Source organism: Myotis davidii, unplaced genomic scaffold (genome assembly GCF_000327345.1).
Source record: "Myotis davidii unplaced genomic scaffold, ASM32734v1 scaffold415, whole genome shotgun sequence".
Taxonomy (NCBI): domain Eukaryota; kingdom Metazoa; phylum Chordata; class Mammalia; order Chiroptera; family Vespertilionidae; genus Myotis; species Myotis davidii.
Genome location: NW_006287951.1, coordinates 3,959,953 through 3,971,585, shown reverse-complemented (window position 1 = coordinate 3,971,585; position 11,633 = coordinate 3,959,953). Strand labels below are relative to the sequence as shown.

The 11,633-nt window shown below is 37.4% G+C and overlaps 1 protein-coding gene across 3 annotated transcripts in view; it reads left to right on the top strand.

The window, feature by feature from the left end:
• The window catches only part of STAG1 (stromal antigen 1), a 336,264-nt gene that overhangs the window by 87,252 nt on the left and 237,379 nt on the right, over window positions 1-11,633 (top strand). For 2 of the 3 annotated variants that reach the window (XM_006759813.2, XM_006759812.2), the window contains exon 2: window positions 10,723-10,834. In XM_006759813.2, the coding sequence (XP_006759876.1) occupies window positions 10,806-10,834 (29 nt within the window). In that variant the 5' untranslated portion in view covers window positions 10,723-10,805. Of the gene's footprint in view, window positions 1-5,580; window positions 5,700-10,722; window positions 10,835-11,633 lie in introns of those variants that run through there. The other variant, XM_015561382.1, reaches the window with a different exon arrangement.

The following is an 11,633-nucleotide window of genomic DNA, read 5'->3' as shown; positions in this document are numbered from 1 at the left end:
TACTTTAAAAAGATATTAGCTTGTAAGAACATGTAATAAATAACTTCAAAATGCAATGGGTATTTAATTTTAAAGCGGGCCTTTAACATTTATGTAAAGTGTTTCTGTACTCATTCAATAGAAACTTATCTGGCCACTGGGTAAAGCTAGCAATAAAACTACTCGTCCACATTGTGTTAAGATATCATTGCTTTTATCGCATGATGTTTTTTCCCCTGTAAGGATTTGTTGAAATTCCACTTATTGCACAGTTTACAGTCCTATGGAACTCCATGGGATATGCAAATAATTTTATTTAAGTATAATTTTATCATAATTGAGTTACAGTAGATATCATAATCTCAGTCTTCAAGAGGTATAGCTTATGTAGGGTATGGGGAGCAGAGAGAGTATCTACATAGCACTGATGATGCCCAGTATTAAGAATAAAGAAATATTTTGAACCCTGGGGAGAAACTGTGACGAACGTTTGACGAAATACTTCACCTGTCTTTTCCTTTATGTTCTTGGATCTTTTAATGAGTTGTATTGTAGTGTACAGTTTGGGAATTAGTTCAGATTCTTCTCCTGAAGTAATTTTAGTCTTCAATAAAGTCTCAAAAATAATACAGAGGTTTTCCTCTGTACTCTTCATTAGCTTACCCAGATGCTGATATCTTACATACATACATAGCACAGTTAGCAAAAGCAGAAATTAACTGATATCATACTAGTAACTAATATGCAGACCGTATTCAAATTTCATCAATTGTCCCACTGATGTTCGCTTTCTGATCCAGTGTCCAATTTAGGATTACACATTACATTTAGTTGTCATGTCTCTCCTCTAAGGCGGCACAGTTCCTGAGCCTTTTTTTCTTTTTTCTTTTTAAATACATTTTTTTATTGTTGACAAGAGGCTCAGTGCATGAAATTCGTGCGTGTGTGTGTGTGTGTGTGGGGCGGGGTGTCTCTCAGCCCAGCCTGCTCCCTCTTGCAATCTGGGTTCCCTCGGGTAGGGTCCGTAGGCCTGGCCGGCAATCAGGGCCTATTGGGACTTTCCTTCCCCTGGCTGCTGGCAGCTGGCTTCACCTCTGCTGCTGCCACTGCTTGCCATCTGTCCAGTGCTACCCCCTCCGCCCCCTCCCGCCTGCCTGCCACCGGTTGCCTCCCCTGCAGGTGACAGATGGGTGCAATTGCTTGTCTTGCCTGGGCCTCCCTCTGTGGGGCGATTGCTGGCCAGTTCTGCACACACGCCTCAGTGCTGCCTGCCGGGTAGCCTGGGCCTCCCTCTTTTTTCTTTTTTTAAATATATATTTTTATTGATTTCAGAGAGGAAGGGAGAGGGAGATAGATAGAAACATCAATGATGAGAGAGAATGATTGATTGGCTGCCTCCTGCAAGCTCTCTACTGGGGTTCGAGCCCACAACACGGGCATGTGCCCTTGACCAGAATCAAACCCAGGACCCTTCAGTCTGCAGGCTGACGCTCTATCCATTGAGCCAAAGCAACTAGGGCATGGGCCTCCCTCTTTGAGGCAATTGATCATGGGGCTCCACAATCGATTGCCCAGCAGAGGGAGGCCCCACCCACCCGCTGTAGCGCCGCCAGCCAAGGTAGCCTGGGCCCTCCTCTTTGGGGGATCGATCTCGCGGGGCTCTGCAATCGACCGCCCAGCAGAGGGAGGCCCAGCCCACCCGGCTGGGGCTCCACGATCAATCATAGTGCAGAGGGTGGCCAGGGCCTCCCTCTGTGGTGCAATCGTGGTATGATGACGGGGCCCCCCGACCAATCGCATCGCATCTGCCTTGGCTGGCCTGGCACCGGTGCATGTCATAGATGGTCGTCTGGAAGATCGTCTGGATGATTGTTCTTTTGTTCGGTTGATTTGCATATTATGCTTTTATTATTATAGATAGTATCACAGATACCTCCTGTTTACCCCCACCATTTACCCTCCTCCTCCTCACCTCCCTTCCCCCCACCCCCAGGTCTTCACCACCCTATTGCCGTGTTCATGGACTATGCATATCTTCTATATATATAAAAGGCTAATATGCAAAGCGTCCCCTTGGGAGTTTGACCCGGAGTTCATTGGCTTGCTATGACGTGCACTGACCACAAGGGAGTGGTGCAGAACGAAGGAAGGCCCCGGCCGTCAGCCGGCCGCCAGAGAAGGGAGGCCCTGGCCAGCAGCCGGCAGCCAGAGAAGGGAGGCCCTGGCCAGTAGCCGGAAGACCCCGATCAGCCCTGATCACCATGCAGGCCTAGGGACCCTACCCATGGAATGTCATGCACCAGGCCTCTAGTAAGTATATAACTTCTTTGGTTTATCTGTTCTTGACCCTTCAACCCCACATAGAGGTATGCCAGCCTGTTCCGTGCCTCTGCTTTGGCTCTTATTTTGTTGGTCAATTCATTTTGTTCATTAGATTGCACAAATAAGTGAGATCATGTATTTGTCTTCTTCTGGTTGGCATATTTCCCTTAGCATAATATCTTCCAGGTCCATCAATGCTGTCCCAAAGGGTAAGAGATCCCTCTTTTTTACAGCTGCATAGTGTTCCATAGTGTAAATGTCCCATAGCTTTTTTGTCCATTCATCTACTAAGGGGCACTTGGACTGTTTCCAGATTTTAGCTATTGTAAAAAACGCTGCTATGACAATAGAGTTGCATATATCCTTTCTGATTGGTTTTGGGGTTTTTAGGATATATTCCCAGAAGTGGGATCGCTTGATCAAATGGAAGTTCCATTTTTTATTTTTTGAGGAAACTGTTTTCCATAGTGGCTGCACCAATCTGCATAGATGTATCTGTGAATATATCGCTATGTGAGATGTCCGAGATTTTACTGTCTATGTTCTCTAAGATTTTTATGGTTTCATGCCTTACATTTAAGTCTTTTATCTATCTTGAGTTTATTCTTGTGTATGGTGTAAGTTGATGGTCTAATTTCATCGTTTTGCATGTGTCTGTCTAGTTTTCCCATCACCATTTGTTGAATAGACTGTCTTTACTCCATTGTATGTTCTTGCCTTCTTTGTCTAGTATTAATTGACCGTATGATGTGGATCAATTTCTGGGGTCTCTGTTCTGATCCAGTGGTCTATATGCCTTCTCTTGTGCCAGTACCAAGCTGTTTTGGTTATAATAGCTTTGTAGTATAGTTTGATATCTGGTATCATGATCACTCCTACTTCATTCTTCTTTCTCAGGGTTGCTGCAGTCTTTTATAACCTTGACTCTTTTGAAGAATATTGGCCAGCTATTTTGAAAGTCCCTCAGTTTGAGTTTATGTGATTATCCTTATGATTAAATTCAGGTTTTTCTTTTTTTTTTTTTTTTGCAAGAATACACACAACTGAAGTTCTACCCTTTGTTCATCATACCAGGAGGCTTCTGTTGATATGTCTCTTTATTAGTGGTGTTAACTATGACTTCTTCATTAAGGGAGATTTTTGCCAAGGTTTTCCACTGTAATATTACTATTTTCCTCTTTTTAATTAATTATTTATAAAAGAACTTTTGCTAAACTAGTTCAAAAAGTACTGAGCCACTATACTTTTATATCTTTTTTTTCTGTTTTGGACCACTTTAAAGTTTATTTAGTCATAAGGATTTGTTAAGAACCCATATCTTCCTGATCAAGGTTCCATAGAATTTGTTTATTCACTGCTTCATCAAACTTAATAGGTATATATTCTTCACTCAAGAAGCATGAAGTCCACCTATCATGGATTCTATACTTTTTCTGTCTTGCTGAAATTTTAAGTTCCTTAAGAGCAGGCATTTATTACTAGATTTTAAATACCAGTTGGAGGTATGGAATGGTTGGCACCAAAAGAAGATGGTGTTGGCTTTTTAACTTTGTGTGTGTGTGTGTGTGTGTGTGTCGTCGTCCACCCCCCCCACCCCCCGATGAAACTAAGCATATAGAAAACCATTTTAGAATATCTCTTGGAGACTTAAATTGGAGATTTATCCCTAGCCCAGAGAACAGAAATGTGCACAATACAGTGAGAAAGGTTTTTAATATTGTTCATGTTTCAAAATTAGAATTAGTATTGTGGATTTAGTTTTACAAATTAATATTTTATAAACAGTTAATAAAATATGGAGAAAGTATATAGTTAAGCTTTAACTATAAATTCTGGGTGAAATGTTAATTTGTTTTTTTTTGCAAAGCTTTATTTAATGGATTAATATAATTCACACATACTTTAAGGGAATTGAAAAAAAAGGTTGGCCTTCAGTGATGTTTTCTTCATCATATTAAAATGAAAAAATGTTTTTTGTTAAATTTCACAAATTTTTTTAGGATGTTGGTAAAGTAATGGTTGTTGTTTCCACACTTCTGAAATAATTTTTATATGAAAATTGTAGTGCTATATAATTTTTCATAAGGTATTTTTTAAAGCATTTTCCCATAAGTATTTTTATTTTTTCAGAAACTTTTTAACAGTAGATGTTTATTTGCTTTAGGTAAAGGTCATACTTTGAAATTTTTTAATTGTTCCCTGTGTACAGTTATAAATTGGTGATATACATGAAGCTATTACAGTTCTTATTTGTATGAGTAGGTATGTTCATTAGGAAAATATCTAAAAGGATGTCATTTTTAGTGGGGAGAGGTTAAGTGGTGGTGGTGGTTGAATTACGGAAAATATGTAATTTTTATTTATTATTTTTTAAAATATATTTTTATTGATTTCAGAGAGGAAGGGAGAGGGAGAGATAGAAACATCAATGATAAGAGAAAATCATTGATCGGCTGCCTCCTGCATGCCCCCTACTGGGGATCAAGCCCACAACCTGGGCATGTGCCCTTGACCTGGGACCCTTCAGTATGCAGGCTGATGCTCTATCCACTGACCGAAACCAGCTAGGGTGAAAATCTGTGATTTTTTAAAATTACTATGAAGTTTTCATATAAAGCAAATGAAAACATAAATTCCTGTACTTTTGATAGGCAAGTCTGTCAGTTTTCTATTTGCAAGTATTCTCTCAAATATTTAGTGCAGGGTGATTTAATATAGGCAACTTAATTTCCTTGGGGTTCCTTTTTACTTGTTAGCTATTTTAAAAACTGATGGCATTTTAAATGCTTTTTAAATTTAGAACACACCAATCAATAACATTTATTTGTAATCAGTGAATTATATGATTTAATATGGTATAAGAATAGTTTGGAGGGCTCTATATTTAAATAAACTTATTTAGATTAAAATTTTTATCTTAAAATGGTAATGAACACAACTGTAATCCTTTTTCTTTAGTTGGATTAATAATAGAGCTATGAATGAATATCTTGACTCTGCCACAGATCCATATATTAAATCCCTGCAGTCTTTGAACTTTCATTATTGTTTCCAACCTGTTCTAGTCTTGATAAAGTACTTCATATTCAGTTCTTTTCTCTTGGTTCCACTTTGGGTTTATAATTTTACTGTTGTTTATTAGACTTGTTATTTTGCATATGACTTTTGATTCTGATCCCTCATCAATGCTCTGGTTTGGATATGTCCAATTGATACCCTTAGATTTTTCTCCCTTTTTCACATAGTGCAGCTGCCCTACCTTAGGTGGACACTGACACACAATGTATATGTTATCAGGAAGCAGTATTCTTCTCCAGAGAGAAACCAGGGATGGAGCTTTTTTTAGCCTCAGTGTTTTACAGATTTCCAGATATGAAAAGTTGTATTTAAATTAAAAGGTAAATTATATAACAGTTATGTAATTGCATAATTAAAAATTATAATGGTGATAAGATCCTATGCACAATAGCATTAAAAACAAACTTACTGTTGAATTAGCTATTTACCACTTTATTAATGTTAACTAGTGGCAATGTATGTCTTTATTTTTAGACTTGCTAATTTTTCTGCCACTTTTGGGTGCCAGGTACTGGACAATTTGTTAGGAACAGAAAGGGAAGACAGTTCTTTCTAAAAGATCATGTGGCAATTGCTGTGAACTTACAATGGTTCTAAAAATTCAGTTTATTGTTCATTCTGTGTGGTTCAGTGCTTGAGCGTCAAGAGGTATATTTGGTTCCCGGTGAGGGCACATGTCTGAGTTGTGGGCTCGATCCCCAGTAGGGAGCGTGCAGGAGGCAGCTGGTCCATGTTTCTAACTCTCTATTCCTCTCCCTCTCTCTCTAAAAACAAATAAAACCATATATTTTTTTAAAAGTCAACATAGAGTAATCAAAAGGGAACTGAATGAAATTTATAACTACAGTTTGCAGAATAATATATGCATGCACACAATACATTGCAAAAGTATTGAGTTGTGTTCGTGTATACGGTAGAATGAAAACTTATAGACGTGAGACCTAATTCTACCTAGATTTCAGAAAGGTTGGAGATTTCCAGTTTGTTTCAGGACGAGTCAGGTATGGGGCATGAGCTAGTATGTACACATCAGAAAAGCAGAAGAGAGTTGGTTTTGTACAGGAAATAATCACTTTGGTATTAGAGTAATGGGAAAGTAATAGTGAAAGATGAGATTACTGGAGAGCATTAAGGCTCTAGGTGCCATTTCATGATGTTGGAGTTTATAAGAAGATAAAATTAAGAGAGTAGTGTTAGTAAGGAAAATTGTGACTAGATGTGAAGATAATATGGAGGCAGCATTTGGGGAAAGCTTGAATGTGTTTATCATGGAATTGTATTTTCAGAGGTTAGTGTGTAAAGTTTCGGGAGAGATTGATCAATACACAAAATTGTATTGATCAATTGTAAAGCTCTCTTCATCTGAGAGTCATTTGGCTTGTCATTTTTCTTTAGACCGTGGACAGTCATCTGTGTTGTGGGATGGCATCCTATATAATAAAAGGCTAATATGCATATTGTCCCCTTGACCAGGAGTTCGACTGGGAGTTCAACCAGAAGTTTGACCAGGGCACGGGGCCAGCCCGCGAACTGCCCTTGGCTCCTCCCCCTGGCCGGCAGGCCCCACTCATGCATGAATTTGTGTACCGGGCCTCTAGTAAATATATAAAAGCAAAGGATGCAAAATTGAACATGAGGAGAACTCGGTTAACAAACTAACCAAATTTAGCAGTGTTTTATTTAAAAGATAAACAGTTGAGGATTGCATTTTTACTGTGACTCACGCTGGTGAAGGGGGAAGATGGCAGGCCAAGCAGGTATTAGGATGTGAGGTAAAGGAATAGGATTTACCAAAATGGAGGACTGTTAAATTTCGAAAAGCCTTCATAAATGATCTTATATACACATGCCATCCCACAACACAGATGAATGTCCACGGTCTAAAGAAAAATGACAAGCCAAATGACTCTCAGATGAAGAGAGCTTTACATTTTTTTCCCTGGTAATGGGCCATACTTTTCTGTTTCTTCATATGCTCATGGTTTTTTGTTTTTATTGTTAAAAATTAGACACTTTGAATATTATAATGTGGTAACTAGACACTGATTCTTTCCTCTTCCCAGGGTTTACTCTTGTTACCTCTTAAGGACTGCACTCATCTGCTTAGTGACATTTCCAAACTATTTTTGCAAAGACTAATCCTTGTCATGTATAATAAATGAAATTTTATCTCCATCATAAGTAATGATCTCCTGAGCCAGTGGTAGTCAAAAGGAAAAAATGTTATCTCTTGGTGTTTGCATACTGTTACTTAGCTGAGGTATTCCTTCAAAGGTTAGCTAAATAGTCTTGGTCTTTACCTTGTGATTTCACACAGCCCCAAAATCAACTAGAGTTGAAAGCTTATGCTCCTCTCAGTTTTTCTTTAAGTATCCATCCATCTGTGGGCTTGCACGTAGCACTCTGGATTTCCTGGTGTACAGATAGCCCTTTAAAGCTCTTAGTTCTCACAGTATCTTCCTTCTCAGCCTCCTTATTTCAAGGCTTTTCATATGTTCTGCCATTTGTCCCATCCACTGTCTCTTGCTTCAGGCAGCTACTTGTAGTGTCTGTATTAAAAATTTTTTTGAAAGATGACAGCTGGGCAGCCCTTCAAAACACACAGTTTCAATTTTTTAGAATACTATGATCCATGTTTTTCTTTTTGGCACCAGCAAGCTGTACCAGGAACTTGAACTGCTATTCCTATGGTCATCATTGAGCTGGGGAGGGTGGGTGGTAGACAGATAAGCTAAATGCCTATAGTACGTTCTTAGAAGATTTCATAGATTCTTTTAAAAATATGTTTTTATTGATTTTTAGAGAGAGGAAAGGAGAGAGAGCAAGCAAGAAACACTGATGTGAAAAATAAATGTTGATCGGCCGCCTCCCACTTGTACCCCAACTGGGGATGTGCCCTGATCAGGAATCAAACAGGCAACCTTTCAGTGCATGGGACGATGCTCAACCAACTGAGCCACACTGGCCAGGGGTAATAGACTCTTTTTTTTTTGGTTAAAAACTCCTTTATTTGTGTTTTTATTAGATCCCTTAAAGTTGATTTTTGTCCATAAATGTTGTTTTTGTCTTTATTTTTTTTCCAGCCTAAGAATTGCTTCATTGAGGGGCTTATTCTTGGAGCTGCCTATTTCTCCATTTTTCGTGACATCATTCTTTTATTTCATTTTTGAAAGATTATTATCATTGAGTATATAATTTAGGGGTCACTTTGTTTCTTCTCAGCACTGTAAGGATATTATTCTATGTCTTTCAGCTTACATCGTTTCCAATGAAAAGTCTGATGAAGAATTTTATTTAACTTCCTTTTGAATTTTCTCTAACTTTTGGTTTTTAGCAATATTTATATTTTAAAGTATTTATTCTGCTTATGAATCTATTTATCTGTGTTTTAATATCTTAAATTATTTCTGACAAATTCTCCTCTATTTTATCAAATATTTTTGCTGTCCTGTACATTCTTTTTCTGGAATTCCAGTTGAACCTGTGTTAATCCATTTGTCCTGCCTTAGATGCTCTGTTTTGTCCTACTTCCCCTGCTACTTTTTAAAAATAGATTTTATTCTTAAAAATATATTTTTATTGATTTCAGAGATGAAGGGAGAGGGAGGGGGAGATAGAAACATCAATGATGAGAAAGGCTCATTAATTGGTTGCCTCCTGCACCACCCCCACCGGGAATGGAGCCTGCAACCCAGGCATGTGCCCTGACCAGGAATCATTCCATGACCTCCTAGTTCTTAAGTCGATGATCAACCACGGAGCCACACTGGTCAGCTTAGGGTTTACTCCTGATGTTGTACATTCTATGGGGTTTAACAAATACATGACATATATCTGTGTCCACCATTGTAGTATTATACAGAATAGTTTCACTGCCCTAAAAATCCTCTGTGTTTACCTATTCATCCCTCTCTTCCTGGAACTCCTGACAACCATGCATCCTTTTGCTATCTCCATAGTTTTGCCATTTTCAGAATGCCATATAGTTGGAATTACATGGTATTTAGCAGTTTCAGATTGGCTTCTTTTCCTTAGTAATAAGCATTTGAGCTTTCTCATGTCTTTTCATGACTTGATACCTCATTTCTTTTTAGTGCCAAATAATATTTCATTTTCTGCTTATAGCACAGTTTATTTATTCATTTACGTCCTAAAGAACATCTTGGTCGCTTCCATGATTTGGCAATTTTGAATAAAGCTGCTATGAACATATTCATGCAAACTTTGGTGTGGGCATAAGTTTTCACTTCATTTGGGTAAATACCAAGGAGTATGATTACTGGTGGTATTTATTGATTATAGTCCATATAGTTGAGATTTTAATTTCGTAATTTTTCTTTTCAAATGACCTAAATAGACATTTTTCTAAAGAAGACATGCAAATAACCAACAGGTACATGAAAAACTATTCAACATCACTAATCATCAGAGAAATGCAAGTAAAAAAACACTATCACCTTACACTTGTTAAGATACCCATTATCAAAAAGACAAGAGAAAAATGCTCTGAAGACATGGAGAAAAGGAACCCCTTGTACATTGTTGGTAGGAACGTAAACTGGAAAAAGCAGTATCGAGATTTCTCAAATAATGAAAAGTAAAAATACCATATGATTTGGCAGTCCCACTTCTGGGTATATTTTCAAAGGAAACAAAATCATTATCCCAAAGAGGTATTTGTACTCCCATGTTCATAGCAGCATTATTCACAAATTGCCAAAGTGTGGAAATAACCTAAGTGCCTGTCTATAGATGAATGAGTAAAGAAAATGTGTGTGTGCACCTACATTTATATGCACAAATATAAACACAGAAAAATATGTCTGTGTTTTTAAATAAAGGAAATTCTGTCATTTGACAACATGGATGATACTGGAGGACATTATGCTAAATGAAAGAAGCCACTCAAAGAAAGACAAATACCACATGGTATCATATATATGAAATCCCGGGGAAAAGAGGGCTGTAGAACTCTTAGAAACAGAGTGAAAAAGTGATTGCTAGGGACCATGGACTGGGGGAAATAGGGAGAGGTTGGTGCAAATATACAAACTTTTACTTACAGGTGAATAAGATCTGACAATCTAATGTATAACATGGTGTCTGTAGTTAATAACATTTTATTGTATAATTGAAATTTGCCTAAAGAGTAGAACTTAAATGATCTCACACAAAATAAAGGTAAATATGGGAGGTGATGGATGTGTTAACTTGTGGCGAAGCCCTTCACAATATACATCTATATCCAGTAATCACATTGTACATTGTATATTTTAAACATCTTAACAATTTTGTCAATTATACTTCAATAAAACTGGAAAAAATATTTTTTTTTATTAACAGGATTGCCGTTGAGGTTATTTTTAAAGTTTTGAGTTGTACAGCACTTGATTCTTTTGCTCCATTGTGGAAAGATCTCTCCAGCAATGATTACTTCGGAGTTACCAGTGTTACAGTAAGTATTGTAATTTTCTTATTTTTTAAAATGTGTATAACATTTTTCTATATCAAAATGTTCTCTTTTATGAGACATATCAAATATGTTCTCTGATATATTTAGATAGTCAGGCAATATGTTTGAATTCAAAGAACAATTAGAGTGCATAATTACCATATCCATCCTTGGCCCATGGTATTATAATGTCAGTATGTTCTGTGGTATTGAACAAAAAATAGTGTTAATTTAAAAAGAACCATATTCATTCCTTTATAGATAGTTTATGATTTCTCTTGTGCTACAAGTTGTGATAGAGAATAGATTGCTTGTAAACCATATATATTTTGTTTGGCTATTTACAGAAAATGTTTGTAGACCTTTATTCTGTATCACAGTTTCTCTATCATACCTCCCACCTCCGGTTTGTTTTCCCTGAGATTGAGATTCTTAGTCTATTCTGGTTGCCAGAAGTAATCTGAAGGACGTACCAGTTGGCATTTCTGGTAACATCTCATTAGATTTTTTGGAGTTACAGGACCAATCTAGAATTGAGTCTAATTTTTGCATTTCTTGGAAATGTGATCATTGTAATGGCAGATACTTTTCCTTTCATAGGTTTCATCAAGGTGCTAATTAGGAATATGTATACTATGATCTTATGTGATAACAGTTTAGATACAATGAAAGGAATCAACAGTTTACACAATTATACACACACACACACACACACACACACACACACATCACATACATACATACATACACTAGAGGCCCAGTGCAAAAGTCTGGGAGCCCTTGGGAAATGTCCGACTGACAG